Genomic DNA, 25,845 nt, shown 5'->3' on the forward strand with positions numbered 1-25,845 from the left:
GATGCGTCATGAAAATATGAAGGTTGCTGTCGAAAACACTGTTGCCCTGGTTGCTGACAGCCAACAGACGCTTGATTGGATGAAGGTTGGCGACACCGATCAGATAGAGCAGTCGAGATGGAAGTCGCTGATTAAGGCGGCCAAGCCCAACACGAAGAAGATCTTGGCGTATCTCGGGATCAAGCCAGCTTCGACTCCTAGCTCATCGAGGCCGGAGGTCTAGTTGCATGCCTCCTTGTTTTTCTTTCTCTGTTTCTTTTGCTCTTGTCGCCATTTTAGCCTTGGCGACAATTACTCTGTTAGTCCCTCTGGAGAACTTTCTTTTGTAATGTCCGTGTAAATTTTATAGAAAGTAATGAAATTCCTCTTCATGCTTTTCATTGATCCTGGGCCTTTCTTTTCCAGTTAATATTTGATAATTACTCGACCACTCCTTGTTCTGCCGCTGCTTCTCCTGCATCTTCCTTCTCGAAGAAAGTACTAGTCGACCATAATCCCCTCGAAAGTTCGTCAAGCAGACATTTGTCGGAAGATTTGCAAGAACTTCGACAACAACTTCAATCTATGAAGAAACAAACTTTGGCCATGATGGAACAATCTCGGAAAGCATCTGAACGAGAAGAACTTGCTCTTCAACAAGCCAAAGAGGCTATGGCTGCTAAAGATGCTGCTGTATTAGAAGCGAAGGGAGCCACGACCCGAGAAAATAGTATGCTTGAGCTAATGCTGGAAGCTAGCACGGATATGTTAGGTACGTTTTTGCGATCTTATGATGCCTTCTCTTTATTTTGCTTGTGCCTTTCTTCCAATTTCTTGCCCTGTCGCTTTAACGAGGCTCGAGTTCTTGATTCTGCTGCCGAAGATCGGAGAGTGAATGAGAGAACAAATCTTCTTGTCAATCTTTCCCTTAATCATGGTCTGTTTGTTCTGGGCCACTCCTGAACGAACCCAACAAATTGTTAGGTTCCAAGATCGTGCTTGCCAAGTGCGCGACTTTCTCAGTTTTTGCACGGCGACATTAACCCTTGTCTATAGGAATTTATTTCCTCGAAACGAGGTTCCAAAAACTCTTCCTGAATTATTAGAGGTATTCAGAGATGCTCCCCGCATTCATAACTTTGTGCGGGCTCAACTCTCTGCTGGAGCGAGATTCGCCATGATTATGATAAACATACGTTATCCAAAGTTAGACCGACGAAGATTGTTGCTTGGTTGCTCTGGCCAAGAAAACGCGTCGGAAAAATGATATTGACTCAATCGATGATATGGTAGCTCCCGTGGCCGAATCGATGATAGATGAGCTTCTTCGGATGGACTCAGAGTTCTTTATCAAGGGTTCTTATGCTGAACATAAAACAACCAGAGGCTTGTCCGTAGATAGTATCTTGGGATTTAACTGACTTGTATTATATTGGAAACCTTGTATCTCACTCTTTTTTGATTTCCCCCTTTTTTTTTATTTCCGAAGGAATTTATTGTATATTGCCGAAGCCCTCTATATTGTTGAAGCCCCCAGCCTAACTGGGCAAAGGTTGTACTATTTTTCCTCCTTGAAATCTATCTTGTCTGTTGTAATAAGACATCCTTGTTTTTCCCTTGGATGGATTGCCAATCTTCGAGTATCTTTGATGTCGAAGTTCTATATTTTTATTGCGAGGTTCTTAGACCAGAGCACTTTAAGATTTTTGACGTGTACACTATATTTATGATTGCTGGCTTCCGATTTTTATATTTGGCGAGGTATTAATGTACCAAGGCGAAATATTTCAGTGAATCTATATTGTATGTATTTTGAGACTTAGGCGTTGAGCCCCCGAGCGTGTCGAAAAATAAGAAGTATATCTCCACTATCTTTATTATATTGCGGCACCACGAGCCCGCCTCATTAAAAACCTTTCCCGGCCCCACTCGGTGCCCCGAAAAAGGAAAAGAGTGCGTACGAAAACTCGTGGGCGTTTCGGTACATTGAAGTTTTACAAGGACTATATTTTAGCTCTAGGCGTAGAACCGCCTGAGTTGCGCCACGTTCCAGGGGTTTTGCTCCTCCACCCCTGTCTTCTTATCCTTTATCCTGTATGCTCCTCCTCCGATTACTTCCGTGACGATATAGGGACCAAGCCATGGTGACTCGAGTTTTCATGACTTTTTTGCGTGAGTCGAAGAACTAAGTCTCCCACTTGAAAGGATCTTGGCCGCAAACATCGACTGTGGTAATTCTTCAAGTCCTGCTGATATTTGGTGACCCTTGATAATACTTCGTCTCGAGCTTCGTCGAGTGCGTCTACGTCGTCTTCCAATGCTGTTCTTGAAGCTTCTTCATTATACGCTGTGACTCTAGGGGAGTCGTGCTCTATTTCTATTGGTAGTACTGCCTCCGCACCATGGACTAGAAAAAACGGTGTTTCTTGTGTCGCTGTATTTGGTGTTGTTCGGATGCTCCACAACACACTTGGTAGTTCTTCGGGCCGGGTATGTCGAGCTTTTTCTAGTGGTCCCAACAGGCGTTTCTTGATGCCATTGCAGATAATGCCATTGGCTTTCTCGACTTGCCCGTTGGTTTGAGGATGTGCAACTGACGCAAAGTGCAGCTTGATACCCACTTCTTTGCAGTAATCTTTGAATTCGTGGGATGTAAAGTTACTGCCATTGTCCGTGACGATGCTATGAGGCACTTCAAATCTTAAGACGAGGCCTTTTATGAATTTTACTGCGGATGCGCCATCTGGCGAATTTATCGGCTTCGCTTCTATCCACTTTGTAAATTTGTCGACAGCTACTAGCATGTATTCCTTTCCGCCTGGCCATGATTTGTGTAACTTTCCCACCATATCGAGTCCCCATTGTGCAAAGGGCCACGATAATGGTATTGGTGCTAGTTCTGCTGCTGGAGAGTGAGGTTTTGCGGCGAACCTTTGACACGCATCGCAAGTCCTTACTATTTCTTTGGCATCCTCGATTGCTGTCAACCAGTAGAATCCTGCCCGAAAAACCTTGGCTGCGATGGCTCGACTACTCGCGTGATGGCCGCATATTCCTTCGTGTACATCCTTCAGAATTACTCTTCCTTCTTCGGGTATTACACACCTTTGCGAACGCACTGAAATACTTCGCTTGTACGAGTTCTCCTTTGATCACTGTGAAAGCTTTAGATCGTCGAATTACTCGCCTTGCTTCAAGCTGGATCGTCGGGTATTTCTTTCCCGAGGATGTATGATATATACGCTTGCATCCAAGGAACCTGTACCATCATCACAAGCTCTTGTTCCTCTTCATCCTCCGTGGTTTACGTGAGGGGTGTCGAAGTTTTTTCTTTTTTCGCACCTTTTTTGGCTTTGTAGATCTCTCCGATATTTCTTCCCAAAACACTCCTGGCGGGACTGGGAGGCACTGCGACCCGATGTTTGCGAGGACGTCGGCTTCATCGTTGCTCAATCTACTGATGTGGTTTACTTCGCATCCATCAAATAGCTTTTCGAGTTCATTGTACACCTCCTTGTATGCTACCATGCTATCATTGACTGCATCACATTGGTTCATAACTTGCTGGGCCACCAATTGTGAGTCGCCAAAGATTTTTAGTCGAGTTGCGCCGCATGCTTTCGCCATCTTCATCCCGTGTATGAGGGCTTCATATTCTGCTTCATTGTTAGATGCGTTAGGGAACGTCATCCGAAGGATATACTTCAATTTGTCGCCTTCAGGTGATATAAGTACTACTCTGCGCCGGCTCCTTCTACTCTCTTGGACCCGTCGAAATTCATGGTCCGGGTTCTCGACAAGTGCGGGGGTCCTGTGTTTTGCAGCTCCATCCACTCTGCGATGAAGTCCGGCAAAACCTGCGACTTGATTGCTTTTCTTTTTTCATACGTGATGTCCCGAGGGGAAAGTTCTATTCCCCAAAGGGAGACACGACCCGTAGCTTCTGGATTGTTCAGTATATTTGACAAAGGAGCTTCATTGACCACTATGATCGGGTGTGCCGAAAAATAGTGGCGCAATTTTCGTGCTTGTTGTGAATACTCCATATGCTAGCTTTTGGTGCGAGGGTACCTTTGTTTTGATGGTGATAAAACTTCGCTGACGAAGTATACTGGCCTCTGTACTCCGTGGAGTTTTCCTTCTTCTTCTCTTTCAACAACTAGCACCGAGCTTACCACTTGGGGTGTGGCTGCGATGTATAGCAGGAGAGGTTCCTTTTCCTTCGGCGCCACCAAAACTGGTGGTGTCGAGATTTTGCGCTTCAAATCTTCGAAGGCTCTGTCGGCTTCTTCGTTCCACGGAATTTATCTCCTTGCTTTATCAAAGCATAGAATGGTAACGCTTTTTCTCCTAGCACTGGCGACGAATACTGCTCAAAGCTGCGACTCGCCCAGTTAGCTGTTGTATCTCTTTCAACTTTGTTGGCTTTCTCATTGTTACAATAGCTTGTATTTTATCGGGATTTGCTTCAATCCCTCTTGCTGAGACTAGAAACCCCAAGAGTTCTCCTGCTGGGACGCCGAAGGAGCACTTCGTCGGGTTCAACTTCAGGCAGAATTTGTTGAGGTTGTCGAACGTTTCCTTGAGGTCCTCGATCAATGTTGTCCCCTCTTTTGATGTTATGACGACGTCGTCGATGTATACTTGCACGTTTTTCCCAATCTGTGTCGCCAAGCACTTCTGCATCATCCTCTGATATGTTGCTCCCGCGTTTTTTAGACCAAAGGGCATTGTTCTGTAACAAAACACGCCATAAGGTGTAATGAACGCAGTCTTTACTTCATCTTCTTCTTTCAATCTGATCTGGTTATAACCAGAATACGCGTCCAGGAAGGAAAGACGTTCGCATCCAGCCGTGGAGTCGATAATTTGGTCGATCCTCGGGAGAGGGAAGTGATCCTTTGGACAATGTTTGTTGAGACACGTAAAGTCGACGCACATGCGAAGGACCTTAGTGTTTTTCTTTGGCACCATCACGGGATTTGCTACCCATGTGGCTTATGTGAATATTTCTTTGATAAAACCAGCTTCTTGTAGTCGATTGATTTCTGACAACATAGCTTTGCGGTTTGGTTCGAAAAACGCCGCAAAGGTTGTTTGATTGGTCTCGTTGATGGATCCAAATTTAGGTGGTGCTCGGCAAGTTCCACGGGTACTCCTGGCATGTCGGCTGGACACCATGCGAAGATTTTCCAGTTCTCACGGAGGAACTCGACGAGCGCGCTTTCCTATGCGATATCCATGTTGTTTGCAATAGATGTCGTCTTTTTCGGGTACTGTCGGGTGAATCTGCACCTCCTTAGAATTTTTCTCTGTATTGAAAGTTGATTCTTTATTTGGCCTTCCAACGTCTGGCAGTACATCGTAATCAGTCATACTTTTCGACGCCAAATATTCAGCTTGCATCCCGAAAGTTTCTGATAACCGATGAAAATCCTTGTCGCACTTGTCAGCTAAGGCGAAGCTTCCTTTGACTGTGATTGGTCCCTTTGGTCCGGGCAATCTCCACAACAGGTATGTATAGTGTGGTACTGCCATAAATCTAGCATATGCTGGTCGTCCCAACAAAGCATGATACTGCGATGGAAAATCCACGACTTCAAACTTCAGTTTCTTGATTCTATAATTTTCTCGGGTTCCAAACTGAACGTCGAGGTTGATCTTTCCCAATGGGTAACTTGGTTTCTCCGGTGTGATGACGTGGAACCTTGTGTCTGTTGGCTTCAAGTTTGCTAAGGATATGTTCATCTTCCTCAATGTATCTGCATACATAAGGTTTAAGCTGCTTGCCACCATCTATGAATACTCGAGAAACATCGAATCCCGCAATAGCTGCTGGCGGAATAAGTGCTGGCTGCCCTGGTCGAGGAACTTGCTGCGGATGATCCGCTATGGTGAAACCAATGTCTTGCCACGACCGGTTGAGGTACTCAAGCTGTTGGTGGAGGCATTTTCTCGCCATGAACACTTGTCTCGAGATTACTTTTTGAGTTCCGTTGGACGGCCTTCCCTTCGAATCATCGACACCGCTCCGTTTGAGTTAGGATCGACATAAGGTGGTGGTGGAGGTGCTGCCGCTATTCTGAGCTGATGCCGATTGTCGTCTGTAATCGCGGGAGGTGGCGGTAGGTGAACTTCGCTCCTGGGCTCCCGAGGATTTCTCTGTGCTGCTCGAGCGTGAGCGTTTTCTGCACATCTGAACATTGCCTGGAAATTTCGACAGTCTTTCTGCAGTGCCCTGATTGTCTTTTCCCGTTCTTTGTCGAGGAAAAAGTGCATACGGCACGGTCTGTTCAACATTTCTTCGGGGGACACGAAAGGTCTTGAAAACCTTGGCCCACTATTTTGCCTGTTGCGGGAGTCGTCCCTATTATCGCTTCGCTGCTCATTGCTTCTCTGATAATCATCTCTGTTGCTTCCTCCTGTGTTTGCCCGAAATCCTGCCGAAATTTGCCCTGGGGCGTCATAATTCGGATACTGCCGAGGAAATCGTCGCCTCGATTGATAATTTCGACCACGGTCCTCTTCTGGCGACCTGTGTCGTTTATTGTGGACAGCGTCTTCTCCATCTGCCCATCTATTTGCTATCTCCATCAACGCGGATACTGTCTTTGGATTGGTCCTTCTCAAGTCCTCGACAAAATCTCCACGCCTAATTCCTGCGACAAACGCATCTAGTGCTCTCTCGTCAGATATATTTTCTGCCGAGTTTTTAATGATGTTCCACCTTTGGATGTATTTTCTCATTGACTCATCTGGCTTTTGTCGACACGCTCTCAGCTCTTCTAACGACGCAGGTTTTTGCACGTGGACCTGAAGTTTTTGACGAATACATCCTCGAAACTTTCCCAGTTGTCGATAGATCCTGGCGGAAGCTTTTTGATCCAAGATCGTGCGGCTCCACTTAAGTGCACCTGAATACTTTGCATGGCTGTTGCCCTAGTTCCTCCAGTTAACTTCACCGTCTCGAGGTAATCAGTTAGCCAATCCTCTGGATCTTGCAAGCCGTCGAATTTTTTGAAGTGATCGGGTAACTTGAATCCTGAGGGGACTCGAGTTTTTCGGACTCTCCTCGTGAAGCATGGTAAGCCGCACATATCCTCGTCGTTAAGCTCCGGGGACTGCCGATGATCCCTTCTGCTTTGCCTTGCTCTATCGACCCTTGCTTGTGCTCCTGTATCTCTTGCTCCACTTGGTCCTTCAGGAACTGCCGCCGTTGCCGCTGCAGGTCGTTTACTATTTTGCCTTGCCGCTCCTTCAGGAGGCGTTGCTACAAACGCCGTCCCCATAGCTCCAACCCCTGCTAACGCCATATTGTATAATGTTTCCCTTGGATCACCTGGGGGTGGCCTGGATGCGAGGATGTAGGCTTGTGTCGCCATATACCCAGCTTCTGGTGTCTTAGGGATAATGTTTCCTCTTGTATCTATCGACATAAAGGACATGTCGAGGTTTTGGACCAAGTACTCTCTTTCTGCTTCGGGTATGTGTTGTAACCTTGATCTTCCTCTGTTCCGAGCTTCCCTGTGACTATCATCCGAAACTCTAGATTGTCGACTTAGATCTGCCCTTCTCCCGTTGGATGCGAGAAGCTGCCTCCTTTCTCCTGTTCAACTCAGCTGTCTGTTTTTCTATTTCTCTGGCAGTGCGTGCGAGCCTGTATTGATAAGCTTGCAGTTCTTGAGCCGTAGCTGTTGTCGTCATTGGCTCCGAACCATCTAGGGCTTTTGCTGCTCTATCCCAAGCTGCTTGTGGAAGTTGAACTCTGACACGTGGTGTGGGCCCGACATATTTAGTGCCCATACCTCTCCTTAGATCTGAGGGATCGACATAGGGATTACCCAAATCGTCGAAAGCCTCCGATGTTTCCTCTTGATTTTCGATAGCATAAATCCGATGATATTTTGTACTCGGATCTATGTTGGGTTTGGTGACATCATTGTTGAGATTGATGAAGACCTTGCCCATTGTGATAGATTTGTCGATGAAGTCGTAGCTCGTCGACATCGCTTGAGCCATCGCTTATATATGAGTCCGCAGATGACTCAGACGATGTGTTGCTGAAGATCTTGGCGAGTTTCTCTCTTGCTCTGGTGCTGACGTAACGTGTTGCCGAAATTTCTTCTTCTCCTGACTCGGTTGACGATGCGTGGCTTGAAAAATCGGAATCGACCGCCGACAATCCCGACGAAATCGGAATTTCGACACGATACGATCCTTCCTTCTCGACGCGAAAGTGAAACCTTCCGAACGTCATCTCCATAGGCTCCGCCAGATACGCATATGCATCCAAACGGGAGGGTGGGTGAGGAACAAAATCAACAAGACCAGCAGCGATCTGTTTACCTCAATCCATAGTGTTGCTTCCGGTTGATGATGTCGAAGATCTTGAACGTGCCATCGAGATCAGATCCTTACGCCTCTAATCCCCACAGACGGCACCAATTGACAAGGGATTAACTTGTCAATGCCTACGGATTATAGGCTAGGGTTTAGTTAGAAGTAGAGGGCAAGTAGATCTCGAAGGTTTCAGCCGAAAAGTACTCGACGATTATGAAAACTAGGGTTTGTAAACAATGATTCGATGATCTCCTCGTCCCTCGACTCCCCCTTTATATAAGAGGTGGAGCCGAGGGTTTCGTTTTGTACAAGTTACAGAGTCCGGGACGGTTTCTAACTCATCCCGCCAGATTACAAACAACACTTCCTATTAAAATTCTACTTTCCTTAATATATCTTGGGCTCTCGAACCTTCTTATTCTTCGGGTAGTGGGCCTTCATTAAACCCCGGGTACTATCTTTGGCAGGCCCATTTGGGATGCCTATGTCACTAACCTATTAACAAGATGCCGAAGAGCTAGTTGCTGTTTTCTGCTGTTTTTGGTTTCAGAAATCCTAGTAACGAAATATTCTCGGAATTGGACGAAATCAACGCCCAGGGTCCTATTTTGCCACGAAGCTTCCAGAAGACCGAAGAGGAGTCGAAGTGGGGCCACGAGGCGCCGCCACCGTAGGGCGGCGCGGCCCAGGCCCTGGCCGCGCCGACCTATGGCGTGGGGCCCTCGTGTGGCCCCCGCGTTGCCCTTCCGCCTACTTAAAGCCTCCGTCGCGAAACCCCCGATACCGAGAGCCACGATACGGAAAACCTTGCCGAGACGCCGCCGCCAATCCCATCTCGGGGGATTACGGAGATCTCCTCCGGCACCCTGCCGGAGAGGGGATTCATCTCCCGGAGGACTCTTCACCGCCATGGTCGCCTCCGGAGTGATGAGTGAGTAGTTCACCCCTGGACTATGGGTCCATAGCAGTAGCTAGATGGTTGTCTTCTCCTCATTGTGCTTCATTGTTGGATCTTGTGAGCTGCCTAACATGATCAAGATCATCTATCTGTAATGCTATATGTTGTGTTTGTCCGGATCCGATGGATAGAGAATACCATGTTATGTTAATTATCAAGTTATTACCTATGTGTTGTTTATGATCTTGCATGCTCTTCGTTATTAGTAGAGGCTCTGGCCAAGTTTTTGCTCTTAACTCCAAGAGGGAGTATTTATGCTTGATAGTGGGTTCATGCCTCCATTGATATCTGGGACAGTGACATAAAGTTCTAAGGTTGTGGATTGCTGTTGCCACTAGGGATAAAACATTGATGCTATGTCTAAGGATGTAGTTGTTGATTACATTACGCACCATACTTAATGCAATTGACTGTTGCTTTGCAACTTAATACTGGAAGGGGTTCAAATGATAACCTGAAGGTGGACTTTTTAGGCATAGATGCAGCTGGATGGCGGTCTATGTACTTTGTCGTAATGCCCAATTAAATCTCACTGTACTTATCATGACATGTATGTGCATTGTTATGCCCTCTCTATTTGTCAATTGCCCGACCGTAATTTGTTCACCCAACATGCTTTTATCTTATGGGAGAGACACCTCTAGTGAGCTGTGGACCCCGGTCCATTCTTTTATACTTGAAATACAAATCTGCTGCAATACTTGTTTTTACTGTTTTCTCTGCAAACAATCATCTTCCACACAATACGGTTAATCCTTTGTTACAGCAAGCCGGTGAGATTGACAACCTCAACTGTTTCGTTGGGGCAAAGTACTTTGGTTGTGTTGTGCAGGTTCCACGTTGGCGCCGGAATCTGCGGTGTTGCGCCGCACTACATCCCGCCGCCATCAACCTTCAACGTGCTTCTTGGCTCCTCCTGGTTCGATAAACCTTGGTTTCTTTCTGAGGGAAAACTTGCTGCTGTGCGCATCATACCTTCCTCTTGGGGTTCCCAACGAACGTGTGAGTTACACGCCATCATTCTCCAAGCCGACGAGCCTCTTGAAGCAGAGCTCTACAAGCAACATGAGGCGGAGTCCCGTCCTGCCCAATCTGGAAGCCAATACACCTGGACAGGTTCCAAGGACTAAGCTGGCGCTGCGTCTCCGGCTGCAGACTAGGAAGACAACGATGATGATGTATCCTCTCCAGCCAAGGGCGAAGAGATCGAAGCTGCAAGGGCTGATGTCAATGTGGAAACTTCTCCGGCGAAGGAGAAGTAAAAAACTTATTCCTGTGAGAAGAAGAAAAAACAATGCATCATTTTGGCCCCGAGAGGGTTTGTAATATAACTTTAAATTCTTAAGTAGCTAGGAACGGAACACGTATGCATGGGCGGAAAAAACTTATCCTGCTATCCGTTAATATTATTTGCATGTATCGTTGTATGAAAAGCAAGTGCTGGCTTTTATATTTCCGGCTTGCCCATTTGACCTTCCACGAGCCAGAAAACCTCTAGCCGGAAACGCTCGCCAGCAGCGACGAAGCCTAATGGCAATCCGTCAACAACCGCGGAAACAAGCCCCCAGCCAAGGTGCCGGAAATCGCTACCAGGAATCCATGAGTTTGCAACAGAAGATATTTCCACCAGAAACTTAAGCTTACATCCTAAAGGACGATTTTTGAAAATCACAACTTTCATACACGCCTAGGCGGAAATATCCAGCTCTGCGGTTTTAGTCGGAAAAACTTACACGATCTAAAAATGAAGTAAAGGAGGTAGAAGACTCAGGGATTGGACCAAAAGCTTTAATTCATTGATCATGTATAACTATTACAAGGTATGTAATTCTAAAATTGTGCTAAGTGTGGAAAGGACGTAGCTGTGCAATATTCCAAGGGCGTTCTGTTTCATCGTATATGTCATCCGGATCCTCTCGCTTGCGTTTCCGGTGCCAGTTAGAAGGTCTATCCTTGAGCTCTCGGAAATCGACAAGGTATTATGATCCGTTGTGAAGCACTTTGCTAACGACAAAGGGGCCTTCCCATGGAGATTGCAACTTATGATCTTTCACATGGCGAAGACGGAGGACCAAGTCTCCGGCCATGAACGAGCGATTCCGAACTCGACGGCTGTGGTAGCGTCGGAGTTTTTGCTGGTAAATGGTAGAGCGTTGGTCAGCTAAATTCCGAGCTTCTTCGATCAGGTCCACAGATAGCTGTCTGGCCTCGTCAGCAGTTTCTTCATTGTAGGCGGAGACTCGCGGTGAATCATGGATGATGTCAGAGGGGAGCACGGCTTCGGATCCGTATACCAGGAAGAACGGAGTAAATCCGGTTGACCTCTTAGGGGTAGTTCGTAAACTCCACAAGACAGAATCTAACTCATCAGCCCAAGCTCCAGCTGCGCGCCGCAGTGGTTCTTCAAGGCGAGGCTTAATCCCTGATAATATGAGACCATTGGCCCTTTCGACTTGACCATTGGATTGTGGATGAGCCACAGAAGCGAGGTCAAGCCGTATCCCTACGTCCTCACAGTAATCCTTTAGTTCTCCTTGCGCGAAGTTTGTGCCATTATCTGTGATTATGCTGTGTGGGATGCCGTATCTCACAACGAGGCTGCAGACGAATTTTAGTGCCGTAGCACCGTCGGCTTTTCTCACAGGCTTTGCCTCGATCCACTTGCTGAATTTATCAACAGCGACCAGGAGGTACTCAAAACCACCAGGAGATGATTTCTTAAGTTTACCAACCATATCGAGCCCCCAGACCGCAAATGGCTAGGTGATAGGGATGGTCTTCAGCTCTTGGGCTGGAGCGTTTGGTTGAGTAGCGTAGTACTGGCAACCTCGGCAGGTCTTCACCAGCTTGTCAGCATCTTCTTTAGCTGTGAGCCAGTAAAAGCCAAGCCGAAAGGCTTTTGCAACGAGTGACCTGGGGGCGGCATGATGCCCGCAATCCCCTGCATGGATCTCTCTGAGGATTTCAATGCCATCTTGATTGGAGACGCATTTGAGAAACACTCCTGTTGCACTTCATTTGTAGAGCTGTTCATCAACGATTGTGTAGGATCTTGCTCGTCTGATGATCTGTCGTGCGAGAACCTCGTCCTCTGGCAACTTCTGATCAATGAGGTAGTCCAGGAAAGGCTGTGTCCAGGCCGGAGTGATGACCATCACTTCCCTAGCCGGAGATACTGCCACCTCTGGGTTTTCCGGGTTAGCGCCCTTTACCGAGGGTATCCGTAAATGCTCCAGGAAAATACCAGGCGGAATTGGTTTCCTGCCGGATCCGAGCTTGGACAACATATCTACCGCTGCGTTGTCATCTCTCCTGACGTACTTGACTTCGTATCCGAGGAAGCATTTTGCGATCTCGTCAACTTCGTCTCTGTAAGCCGCCATGACAGAGTTTCTTGCGTTCCAGGTTCCGGCTACTTGCTGTGCCACCAGGTCGGAATCTCCGCAGCAAATAATATGCTTGATTCCTATCTCCTTAGCGATGCGCAGTCCGTGTAGTAGAGCCTCATATTCCGCCATGTTGTTTGTAGCTTCGAAGTGGATCTGCAGAACGTACTGCAGTTCTTCTCCGGTAGGGGACTTCAGGGTGACTCCGGCTCCCGAGCCTTGATGCTGCTTGGATCCATCGAAGTGCATAACCCATGTCTCTGGTTCCGGCTCCAAATTTTTATCCGGAGCTTCTGTCCAATCTGCAACAAAATCTGCCAATATCTGGGATTTGATCGCAGTCCTGGCTTTGTAGTTGATGTTGAAGGCGGATAATTCAATGCCCCATTTTGCTGTGCGTCCTGTTGCGTCAGCGTTATTGAGAATCGTTGACAGCGGAGCTTTGCTCACGACTGTTACTGGATGCTCCTGGAAGTAGTGCCTCAGCTTCCTGCTACCTAGGAACACTCCATAGGCTAGCTTTTGAAAGTGAGGATATCGTTGTTTGGATTCCGTAAGCACTTCGCCAATGTAGTAAACTGGCCTTTGGACTCCATACTCGTGTCCTTCTTCCTGTCGCTCCACCATGATGACAAGGCTGATGACTCTGTTGGTAGCTGCCAGGTAAAGGAGCATGGGCTCTGACTCTTCTGGCGCTGCTAGGATAGGTGGGGAGGTGAGTATTTCCTTCAACCCTTGAAGTGCTGCATCCGCTGCATCATCCCAGACAAATTTGTCTGTCTTCTTCAATAGCTTGTACAGGGGTAGCGCCTTCTCGCCAAGACGGCTAACGAACCTGCTGATTGCTGCAACACAACCAGTTAGTCGTTGCACATCTTTGAGACAAGTTGGCCTTTTGATGCACATGATTGCCTTGATTTTCTCCGGGTTAACTTCAATGCCCCTGTTAGAGACAATGAAGCCAAGGAGTTTTCCGGCTGGAACGCCAAAGACGCACTTCAACGGATTCAACATCATCTTGTACCGTCGGAGATTCTCAAAAGTTTCTGTGAGATCGCTGATCAAGTCGGATCCTTTCCGGGTCATGACCGCGATGTTGTCGACGTAGGCGTGTACATTCCGGCCAATTTGGTCCTTCAGGCACCGCTGCATCGTGCGCTGGTAGGTGGCACCTGCATTTTTCAAGCCAAAAGGCATGGTGACATAGCAGTAAGTGCCAAATGGGGTGATGAACGAGGTCGCTTTTTGGTCGGACTTCTTCATCCGGATCTGGTGATACCCAGAATATGCGTCAAGAAAACACAGGAGTTCCGCCCCTGCCGTCGAATCAATGACTTGGTCAATGCGTGGCAAGGGAAACGGATCCTTCGGACAATGCTTATTCAAGCCGGAGTAATCGATGCACATTCTTAGTATTTCAGAATTCTTTTTGGGTACAAGGACAGGGTTTGCGACCCAATCAGTATGGATAACTTCTACTACAAAACCTTCCTCTAGTAACTTTGCTAATTCCATTCCTATGGCGCGGCGCTTCTTATCTCCAAAGCGTCGCATAGCTTGCTTCACCGGTTTAGCCCCCGGGTTTATGTTGAGGTAGTGCTCGGCGAGTTCCCTTGGTACTCCGGACATGTCAGAAGGCTGCCATGCGAAGATGTCCATGTTAGCGCGGAGGAACTCGACGAGCGCGTCTTCCTATTTTGCGTCCATGTTGGCTCCGACCGAGACCTGCTTGGTGGCATCGCCTTCCTTGAAGTTGATCTTCTTGGTCTCTATCTCGCGGCCTTGAAGGAGTTTTTCTGTTCGGAGATCTGTTTCTTGGTGGTCTGCATTTCTGTCGGATGCACCGCGGCGTAGCCCTTCAGCTCCTCTCCAGATATCACAGACTCTGCGAAGGCGGCTTCGCCCAACTCGCACTCATGAGCCTTCTTGTAGTCTCCGGATACGGTAATCATACCATTGGGATCCGGAATCTTGAGCTTGTTGTAGATGTAGCACGCTCTAGCGTGAAACTTGTGGTAGGTGGGCCTGCCGAAGATGACGTGGTAGGAGCTCTTGAAGGGCACGACCTCAAACATGATCATCTCTTCGCGGAAATTATTAATATCGCCGAAGGCCACGGGAAGTCTGATGCTGCCCAGGGAATTTGCCTTTTTACCCGGAACCACGCCATGAAACTCAGTGTTGCTGTGTTTAAGCTGTTCCTTGGTAAGGTTCATCCGCTCCAGAGTCTCCAGGTACATGATGTTCAAGCTGGATCCACCATCCATGAGGCACTTGGAGAAGTCATAGCCGTCGATGCGGGGACTTACAACCAAGGCGTAGCATTCTTTTGGCACAATGGTAGGATGATCCTGCCTGTCAAATGTGCACAGAATTTCCAACCACCTGACATACTGCGGCACAGCCGGAACTGTGGCGTTCAGGATCCGGAAAGCTGACTTGCTGGCGCGGACTGTTGGGGTTCCGAGGAAGGTGTGGTACGCGCCTACACTCTTTTTGCCGAAAGGGTTGGGTTTAGCTGCGGATCCCTCTTTGAGGTCCGGCGAAGCATCATCCTCATCCATCGCCTCGGAACTGTCTTCCACTTTGTCCTTGTTCTTTCCCTTGCCTCCTTTGCCGCGTGGGCGGTGCTTCCGGGCTCGCTTGTATCCTGCTTCCGGTTCGTTTTTGAGATCGTTGACCCACTTGCAGTTGCGGTTAGTGTGAGTGGACTTCCCCGTAGCCGGATCCAGGTGGGCCAGGCAGGGTATGTCTCTGTACTCTTCGTATGTTCGGGGGGCGCGGGTTCCGGCAGTGGTGACCTTGTCACCACGCTGCTGGCCCCTGCCGCCTCTGCCTCCGCGGCCGCGGCCTCTTCCGCCTCCTTGACCTCCGCACTGGAAAGCCATGGCGACCATCTCGGATCCGCCACTCTTCTGGTCATCAGGTGGATTCTTCCGCTTAGTGCCACTGGTGTTACCGTTATCACGGTTCTTCTTTTGCTGATGCAGGGGAATTGGTGTAGCTGCGAGATCTCCGCCTGCGTCGTCATCGGCTGCAGTGTGATCGCTGGCAATGGAGATCATGTCATCCAAAGTCAGTTTGTTTGCGTTGGCCAAGCAAGTGAGCTTGTGCTGCAGCAGTCCTCCCCTCTACAGTCCACCTATAAAGGCGTGCATAGCCGTGGTGTGATCGACATTTTCACACTCATTTCTTGTTGCTAGCCATCTGATGAGGAAGTTTACTTGATGTTTCACCCTTCTTCTGGATACATGCCTGTAAGTCGCTTGTCGTGGCAGGTCTCTTGTAGGTGCCCCTGAAGTGCTTTTCGAAGGCGGTCTTCAGGTCAAACCAGCAAAAGATGGAATTCTTCTCGAGGTCGCTGAGCCAGATCCGGGATGGACCCACAAGGTACAGCTGAAGCATGTGGCAGGCAATATTAGGGGTTCCTCCGGCAAAGGTTACTGCATTATAGTAATCCTCAATCCAGGTGTCCGGCCTTTCCGTGCCATCATAAGTCTTCAGGTTTCCGGGTAGCTTGAGGTTCATCCTTGGTGTTGGTTCCTCTCGAATCATCCTGCCAAAGCACTTTGGGCCGATGTAGTCAGTTTTGTATTCATTCAGACGTTCCCGCGCGTCACGCGAGCCGTGGCGGGGGGATTTTGAGCGAGATCTCCGGCCACCGCCTCCGCCTCCACCTCCGCCTCCACCGCTGGGTAGTGGGGAAGGAGATCTACGGGGGGGGGGCGATGTGACCTCTTGCTTCCGCCATTCGACTCTCCTCGTCCTTCGCGATGCTGACTCCGGCTTCGGTGGCTGCCTTCACCATGGTGCTAGCTGCCTTCGTCGTTCCAGCTTCGGCGCGGCTCCGGCTCGCGTTCATCGTTCCGACTCCTCCTGGGCTCGGGTTCTCGATCATTGTTCCGGCTTCGGCGGGGTTCCAGCGTACGCTCTCTGTTCCTCGGGGGCGGCACGTTGTCGCGGATGTTGATTCCACCTGGACCATGAGGCCTGGTGTTTCCGACTGGACTACGGCGGCGAGGAAGTGGAGGACGCGGGTATCCGTTGGGTGGAGGTGAGGGATTCCGGTACTTGTCCCTACCAGTGTACATCGCATCCTTTCCCTTCTTCAGATCTGACGGAGGTGTCTTTGATGGTACAGGGATTGGATTTGGGTGCTCTCTGGTTTTCCTTCTGCGTTCCGAGGATCCGGTTCGCGATTCGTCATCGCGATGGCGGTTGTCGTAGGCGTCCTTCTGCGCGGTAGAGATGCAATGATCCGGGTTGGATTCCAACTTGCGCGAAGTATCTGCCTTGCTCTGCTGCTTCATTGCTGAGGCAACGAGCGTACGGACGTATTCGATGTCGATCTCCTCATCCTTTTTCTTCAAGATCTCCGCAGCCTTCTTCATGTTATCCTTCGGATTTGCGAGTGGCTGTTGCTCAGTCGGAGTTGCGAAAGTGATCTTACGGGGAGCTATAGTTTCTCGCCGGATCTTATCGACCTCCTGTTGAGCCTCAGTTATCTTGTCCTCCCAATGCTTCCGGAGTTGTTTGAATTTCACCAGTGATTCGTCCACCTCACGCTCTCTCTTGAGAAAATTGTCCACGAAGTTCGCGGCCTCCTTCCTCTCATCTAGCATTGTTGCTGCGGTGGTGGCGATTTTTTTGGCTGTTGCCAGCATCTCCTGTCTTTTTGCTTCTAGAACTTCCGCATCTGCTGCGTCTTCAGGAGTTATGGGTTTGTTGAGGATATCTGAGTGTACGATTGCATCCATGCCCGCCTGTTCAACCAGTTCTTCTGGGGACAGGACTTCCTTATGCGGACGGTCCCGCGATAGCGGAGATCCTGCACGGGATGGCTGTGGGTCGGAGTGGGTGTTTTCATCCTCTGATTCCTGTTGCTCCAGCGCCGCCAAGGTTGCGAGAACCTGTTTAGGCTGGGCGGATCCAACTTCAGGCTGATCACCGTATCCAAACTCCTTCACCTTGCGATCGAACTCATCAGTATCCATGGAGGGGGCATCCCCGGAAATTGGGCTTAGGTTACCCAGGATCGATTCTTCACCCGGCGCACTGCTTTCTCCGACAGCCTCCTGCTGATCCGGAGCAGCGTTATTTTCCGGTTCCACAACCTGCATGGGGCCTGCTCTGACTTCTTGAGGGGCGGCTCCTGCGGTATGGGCTAAGAAGTGCACGAAGTGACACCTTTGCTTCTCTAACACCTGGGAGAGCCAGGCGGATCAGCATTGGTCTTCCACCGTTATTTCCTGCTCAGGGGCGGATTGGGTGTGTTTTGATTTTTCCGGATCTAAGGCGGAACCTTCGTTAGGAAGTTTCTGCATCTCAGATCGGATCTTCGCGACTGCGTCCTGCTCAGCGGCGGTCGCGTCCGCGTTACTTACCAATGCGTTCCCGTCGGAATCGACGCTTTCACCGATGAAGATATGTATGCCGCCAACTGGGACGATGGAGAGCTTGACGGGGTTAGTCTTAGCCGGAATCCAGCACTCGTCCGGAGGGACGATCGGAAGGTTTCCGGCGTAAAGGACGCGCCCCACAGCGATGGTGTCGTCGTAGCTTCCCATGACGGAACCCTCCCGGTTCCGGCCTCCAGACGCCGCTGGCCCCACGGTGGGCGCCAACTATCGTTGCCTAATCGACGGTGCCTCGGAGGAGGGATCCTCACGAGGGGGAGAAGAAGTAGGGGCCATAGGGCGGAGTGCACACGGGACGGTGGTACGCGGTTTACCCAGCTTCGGAACACCTGCACGATGACAGGGCCTACTGATGCTTGTCTGGAATTATCTGGGCGCTTTCGCGTTGTTACAATGAGTTGTGGTTGTGCCTCTAGGGCTCCCGGGATCCGGCTTATAAAGGCGCACGGATCTAGGGTTTACATGGAGAGTCCTAGCCGGAATACAAGTTTCCTAACTACGGTACAATATCTTGCCGTGTACGTCAAGGATCCGCCTTCCTCTAAGATCGTGCTAGATCCGGATACTTCATGGGCCTTCACGGATCCGGCCTCCTTCGTAGGTCGGTTGGGATCCGGCGGCTGGACTTCATCCTTCAGGATCTACAGCAACTGGGCCGCCTGATGGGCCACATGCCACATCACCATCTGTGGGCCACCCGGGCTTGCCGGATCTAGGCCATGCCATTGATACCCATAAAGTATACCCACAACAATGTGCTTATCTCCGTGGGGCTCTAAAGTTTGCATGGGATTTTGTCTTGTTCCTATTTATTGATAGGCTTTTGGTTTACACGACCGATCGCCGCGAGTGCTTGTCAAAAAGCTTTTGTAACTAATCGTGTAGGAGATTTTGGTTTATTATTAGGAATTTTAGGTTTTTTTTGGATAACAGGTAGTTTAGAGTTTAGGGATTTGTTCAAAATAGCTAATAACTGGATTCCTAATAATGGAATTAACTCTTTACTTACTACTTTATGTGCTTTTTTATTATTCCTTGGTGCAGTTGCGAAATCTGCACAATTAGAGAGGACATGCATGCAACAGAAATCTAAAACCTCATAGATGATGCCATCAAATTAATTGATCAATCTAAAAACTGCAAAATGGTTTATCTTCAAACCCGCTATTTTAATTAGCGATCTATTTACACCATTAAGTTCGCCTTGACGAGGGATTCAGAACTATCGTGTTGCATGTTTTAACAAACTTTTTTTCTTATGACACCAGTTTATGGTTGCCTTATTAGCACCAACAATTTGCCACAATATTGTACAAGCTTACCGGATAATATTTTACAGCATTAAAACATTGCAATGATATGCATGACTAAACAGTTTTGTCACACCAGTTGCTAGATTATAGTACTATGGCTGCCAGATAAGTAGCGAACAATTTCCACAATAATTATAAATGGTTACCGAATAATGATTTACACGCTGTTAGTCATTGCAATGTTATGAACAACTAGAGAGCTAGTGTTCAAGCGTTTCCAAGGCCTGAAAGATGGTGTTATTTCAAACATATTAGCATAATGCAACCTTGCTTTGGTGCAGAATGATGCATATTAATCTCGCAAAAAAATATTATATATTGCCAACTATTTATCTATAATTTGGCAAGTTAGTAATCATAATATGCATGCATATAATAAAGCTAAGATTCTCATAACAATCATATCTGTTGCTCGGCGGTTCCTACTCCTCACATGCATGCACGTAATTAATTAACCTACGTTACGGGCATCATTTGTTTGTCCGCCAAGGCTCAACCATTGTTTGTTGTCTTGGAGCTGGATCCACGCTTGAAGCGTAGTACCCACTGCCGGAAACGCCACCCAGGGCCGAGCGTAACAGCTCACCATAATCGCTTCCACACGACATCACAACACCTTCCACCACGAAACATACACAAAGTAGATCATAGAAAAAAAATCCTATGATTTTATACTCTATAATTATAGAAAAAATACTAAAGAGCGAAATCCTTTAAAATTCCATGCAAAAGAGAGGGCCCTTAGGGAATTTCGAACTGAGATAGATGGTGTATGTTGCTGTTTGTGTGGCCTAATGGAGAGGCTCAATGATGAACAAAAGACAGACCACGCCGCTTGGATCAGTCCATTTCACCGCATTCTCAGCCCAAATTTGGGTTGGCTATGAAGTTGAGCGGACAGCTTCTGCACCCGCATCACTTGTTCATTTGTCCACCTCGGGCCCTCCAGCTATCCACATACACCATACATACCAACCACACTTCCCCTTCCACTCTCACCCAATCGCCACACCTACAGCCGTTGTGCCCTAGGTCGATTCATCGATGCCATGGCGCCCCTCACGTTGTCTGAGTTGTTCCCAACACCATGCTTGGAGCTCCCGCCATCGTGGCTACAACTCCCTCCGCTGCAATTCTGGCTCGCGCCGCAATTCCGGCTTGCGCCGCGGTCGATAAAAAGAGGCCGATGTGCCGGCGCGGTCAAGCCGAAGAAGGAGATCACGCCGGAGGAGAGGGCTGCAGAGTTGAAAAAGTGAGCTGACCGCAAAGACTAAGTAAATAGAAAGAAACAGCCAATACATTTGCATACGCCACCTATGTTCAGGCCCAAACTCACGCCAAGGCCATGGCCACCCAATTTGCACTCATGATCAATGAGCAGGCGCTGACCAACACTCTGGTGATGAGATCTGGCTTGTCCTCGAACAAGTCACCATGTACGAAGATATGCCAGTGCGGCTAGGTTCACCCTCTGACCTGGTACGAATCTCCTTTGCTTCCATAGATTTAACATGATTTGTGTCCAACCCGATGGCATATGTACCAAGCCCTATCCGAGGATGAGGATGTGACCATGGATTCGACCATGATTAATGAAGGGGCTGGCACTGAGACCCAACGTGCGACCCAAGTTGACACCCAAATAGCTGCTCTCTCGGTGGTGCCACCCCAAGTGACCAAGTGTGTTGAGTGCATCAAAGAGACCGAGGGAAAGGACCAGCTCCAAGGCGAATGCAAAGAGCGAGGCTTCCTCGAAAGCAATTATAGAGATGATCAAGACACTTCTAGACGACAAGGAGGTGTCAAGCAAGAAGAGGAATGAGAGATAGCACCAGGAAAAAGAGGAGTCCGGAAGACCTACTATATCATACAACACAAGAAGCTCAAAATTGAAGAGATCAATACCCATAACAAGCAAAAGTAATTGGAGCTCTTCCTACTTATGGAGGAGACTAGGATCATGGCGACCCCTATGACTGACGACATGGATCCAAGTCATCAGGCATGGTTGGAGAAGAAGATGATTCTTAATCGAGATGTGTGATTCACTCGATCACGTTTCCATTTGTGTCTCATTCTTTTGGAGCTTTGGGTATACCGTCACGGGCGGAACTGAATTATCTTATAGTACTACTTAGTTTGCTATCATTTTCATAAAATTTGGATTATTTGCTATTTTTCGCTAAATCTAGATTATTATACGTGTGAAATGTGCAAAAGGAAATAGGCTAAAATTGCCGAGCCGCGGACCAAACTAGAGAGCCGTTGGGTGTACAACCAACCGCAAACGGATATGAGCCTCTCGCCTGTCTGCGGTCCACCACAAATGGACTGAGATGGACAATATCGGTGTCTGAAATGCGAGGCTCCGTTGGAGATGCCTTTAAATCAAAGAGAAAAGCCCTATAGCGGAAAAAAAAAACTAGTTGTTCATTATTGTATGCAAAGTAGATGGTAGAAAATTTCTATAATTTTGTACTCTTTAACCAAACAATCGTTATAGAAAAAACTAGCATTTCATTTACCCTCTGGGCATCAGAACGACATGATTGATCTCCAATTCCGTGCAAGCTTTGCCCATGACGAAATCTCTTGGAGCTTGTGCAGCAGTAATGTGATGAAGTCCAGAAACCAGGGGGGAGATCGCACACTTTCACAGTTCAGGCAATCCGGCTGTGACCATCTCATGGATGCTCCTCTGCCATGGCATGCCATGCCGCAGACGCAACCCTTTACTGCTCGCTCTCGCTGGCAATTTGCCGCACGCCCCTTTTGCCGTGACAAATTGGCCATGAATCATGGCTCACTCGCTGGAGTCGCGCACATAAATTCCGGCCGGTGACCTGCGCACATGGACGACGGATGGCTGGCCGGCCTAACTATGCATGCATGGTCCAGGAGAAATTTCTCCGGCCATCCCCGGAACTGTGTAATGCATTCATGGCGGTGTCCCCGCCAAGATCGAATTGGGACATCGATCAACTGGGACTAGGTAGTAGATTCAGCTTCACAGCAGACAGACATATATCTATTCAGGTTATACAGAAAGTACGCATAGCGAATCTATGCGAATACCGAATACTCGCTAAATTCCTCACAAGCAATTATATTCCCTCCGCTTCATAATTCTTGTTGTGGTTTATGTCAAATTTAAACTACAATCACGACAAGAATTATGTAAGAGAGGGAATTCTTGAGAAAAATTCATCTTGGTTAGTGCAACTAACATCATCAAGATGACAAGACTTCTGCACTCAACTACATTATGCGGTTTTGTGTACCACTAAATGCCTGGCACCTACTCTTTGCGGTGCGGTGCGGTCAAATCAAATCATCCATCCATGTGATGGAATATTTGGAAGGTTTTGCCTGCAGCTCAGCTTATAAAACCCCATTAACGCAGCGCGCAGGACCTTGCCCCTAGCTCTCACTCACTCCCACCCTCGCTCTACATTCTTTTCGCCAAGATGGGCTGTAGCAGTACGAGCTGCAGCGTGGCCGTGGCCCTCTTGCTGCTGGCGCTCGGAGCCAGTGGCCAGCTGCAGGTGGGGTTCTACTCCAAGTCCTGCCCCAGCGCCGAATCCACCGTCGCGTCCGTCGTCCGGGCCGCCTCCGCCTCCGACTCCACCATCCTCCCCGCGCTCCTCCGCCTCCAGTTCCATGACTGCTTCGTCAGGGTATGCATGCCGTTGTCTGTTTCTTGCGAGATTTCTGCGATCGCCCTGTAAAGCTTCTGAGTAATTGTATACTAAGTTGGACGGCCCTCTGATTGTGTTTCAGGGTTGCGACGCGTCGGTGCTGATCAAGGGTGGTAACAACAGTGCGGAGGTGGACAACGCGAAGCACCAGGGCCTCCGCGGGCTGGACGTGATCGACAGCGCCAAGGCGCAGCTCGAGACGCAGTGCCCAGGCGTCGTCTCCTGCGCCGACATCGTCATCCTCGCCGCGCGCGACGCCGTCGCCTTCGTAAGAACATACTTCATCGCGCGCGCTGCATGCACGGAGGTTAAAAAACTGATCGGTTGCAATTCGTGTTGCTTGCTGCATGCAGACGGGCGGGCCGTCGTTCGACGTGCCGACTGGCCGGCTCGACGGCAAGGTGTCGAACCTGCGCGACGCCGACGTGCTGCCGGACGTGCACGACTCCGCCCAGGTCCTCCGCTCCAAGTTCGCCGCCGGCAGCCTCGACGACAAGGATCTCGTCCTCCTGAGCGGTGAGCCAAACAAAACCAAACCCCCACGGCCATGGTGTCCGGCTAGCCGAGCTCAGCTAACAGCCTAACACACACTTTTTTATGTGAACTGCAGCCGCGCACACGGTGGGCACCACGGCCTGCTTCTTCATGCAGGACCGCCTCTACAACTTCCCGCTCGCGGGCGGCGGCCGAGGGTCGGACCCGTCCATCCCGGTCGACTTCCTCGCCGAGCTAATGTCCCGGTGCGCGCCGGGGGACTTCAACACGCGGGTGCCGCTGGACCGCGGCAGCGAGCGCATCTTCGACACCTCCATCCTCCGCAACATCCGCAACGGCTTCGCCGTCATCGCCTCCGACGCCGCCCTCTACGACGACGCCTCCACCGTCGACGTCGTTGACTCCTACTCCGGCCTCCTCGGCACCATCTTCGGGCCATACTTCCGCCAGGACTTCGCCGACTCCATGGTCAAGATGGGCAGCATCGGCGTCATCACCGGCAGCAACGGAGAGGTCCGGAAGCTCTGCTCCAAGTTCAACTGATCCTCATGCAAGATCCACCCATCATCGATCTAGCCGTGGATACCATTCATTGCGCTGCTGGTTGGCAAGCTAGCCCATGCACACGATGCACGCATCGCGTGCTCTGGTCGCGTCCAGCCTTCATGACGATTTCTTCTTCTATTTATTGTGTACATGTTACTGCTTGAGAAAAAGAGAGGGCAAATTTAGTGTGTTCATGTGATGCGCCAAAAGGTCTAGCTAGCACGGCCGACGGGTTGCAAATGGTTCTAGGATCTGTGCAGTTTTCTCTTGAAGTGAAACCAAATTCATATGTATAAGAGATATGTTTGATTTTTTATGTTTATAATATGTACACTGTAGAACACCATATGTGCAATTAAGTGAAGGTGATATCATTTTGTTCTTGCCCTTTGGTTGGGGCTATTTATCTGTGTAAATGTGAGATTGTGAAAACTTGTGTTTATGTGCATCCACTGCCAATGTAAACAAGTGTCACATGTTACTACCGTATAGCAAAGTTTATTCGATTGCTTGGACTTAATTTGTTTTTCAGTACAAATTAAATCAAAATTATTTTCTTCACCTTGCAGTCATCTACTCCCTCCGGTCTCTTTTAATTGACTCAAATTTAGTACAATTTTATACCAAATTCGAGTCAATTAAAAAGGACCGGAGGGAGTAACTATAAGGAAGACTTCAATAAATGATTTTCCCTTCAACTTAACAGATTGGCAAAAGGAAAATTTTCTGTATATATTCATGCCCACTCCAAGCTACGAATGCTGAATGTGTCAGCCGGGCGATGTATATGACATGATCAAACTCATCATTGAGTAAAAGCTTTTGTTTCTATGCCCTGTTTGAGCAGTTGGCAGATCAGGAAGTAGGCAGAGTTGGCTGGGCTTGTTATTATTGGGGACAAGAACTTCTCTTGCTTAGCTTGCAACCGGAAATTAGAAGTACTGCATTGATGGGGTTGTCCCTAAACACTGCAAATTATTGTGTTTTTTTTATAAAAACACCAAAACGAAAAAATTAAATGTCTTGACAAACAGACAAGGGATTGTATATATACGGAGATGGAGTACCAGACTACATGTACGTTAGTTTGTGAACCTGGCCTATATCTTACAATCCTTTTCCAGGATCTGGTGTCTGAAACCTTTTCTGCTAACAGCACCAAAAGGTACTACTAGTGTACAGCTTTATAAATGCATGAGAATTTGTGGGCTAACAAAGCTAATCAGGCGGCTATTTATGAGTCCGAATAAATTTGCAGTTCAATTGCCATACACGCTGAGAATGCCGTGGAATGTTTGGCATCAGGCTGCTAATCTTGAACGCCAGCTGGTGGAGCTAATTAAAGATGATCTCTTGCTGTTAGAGCATCTCCACCGGCGCGCCTCAAATAGTTGCCGACAAGAACGCCGACACTGATGTATGGGAGACGTCAGCAGTACATCCTCTATTTGGGACGCTGATCTAACACCGGCGCCTCCATACGGCGGCCCCCAAAACTGTTTTTATTTTTTACAATATTTTGAAACAACATATCAATCACATTTTATTCATACTATATTCAATTATTCATACAATCACACAAATAGTACTTAAATTATTCATACAATCAAACATATGGAAATTAAATTATTCTTACAATCAAACAAATGGAAATTAAATTATTCTTACAATCAAATAAATAGAAATTAAATCATGCATTGTTGGCGGCTCCTC

The 25,845-nt window shown here is 48.5% G+C and overlaps 1 protein-coding gene across 1 annotated transcript; it reads left to right on the plus strand.

Annotated features, from left to right (window-relative positions):
• The first annotated feature begins 22,860 nt into the window (after positions 1-22,860).
• LOC124696631 (peroxidase 43-like) lies at positions 22,861-24,129 on the plus strand. The gene is made up of 4 exons (XM_047229334.1): positions 22,861-23,070; positions 23,174-23,359; positions 23,445-23,607; positions 23,702-24,129. Exons 1-4 carry the CDS (start codon positions 22,861-22,863, stop codon positions 24,127-24,129), a joined length of 987 nt encoding a protein of 328 aa, XP_047085290.1.
• The last annotated feature ends 1,716 nt before the right edge of the window (positions 24,130-25,845 follow it).

Source organism: Lolium rigidum, chromosome 3 (assembly GCF_022539505.1).
Source record: "Lolium rigidum isolate FL_2022 chromosome 3, APGP_CSIRO_Lrig_0.1, whole genome shotgun sequence".
Lineage (NCBI taxonomy): Eukaryota > Viridiplantae > Streptophyta > Magnoliopsida > Poales > Poaceae > Lolium > Lolium rigidum.

Excerpts from the sequence above, each read along its gene's own strand:
- LOC124696631 (XM_047229334.1), top strand. The coding sequence starts at position 22,861 with ATGGGCTGTAGCAGTACGAGCTGCAGCGTGGCCGTGGCCCTCTTGCTG. Across the intron at positions 23,071-23,173 it reads TCCATGACTGCTTCGTCAGG|GGTTGCGACGCGTCGGTGCT; the intron begins GTATGCATGCCG and ends ATTGTGTTTCAG. Across the intron at positions 23,360-23,444 it reads CGCGCGACGCCGTCGCCTTC|ACGGGCGGGCCGTCGTTCGA; the intron begins GTAAGAACATAC and ends TGCTGCATGCAG.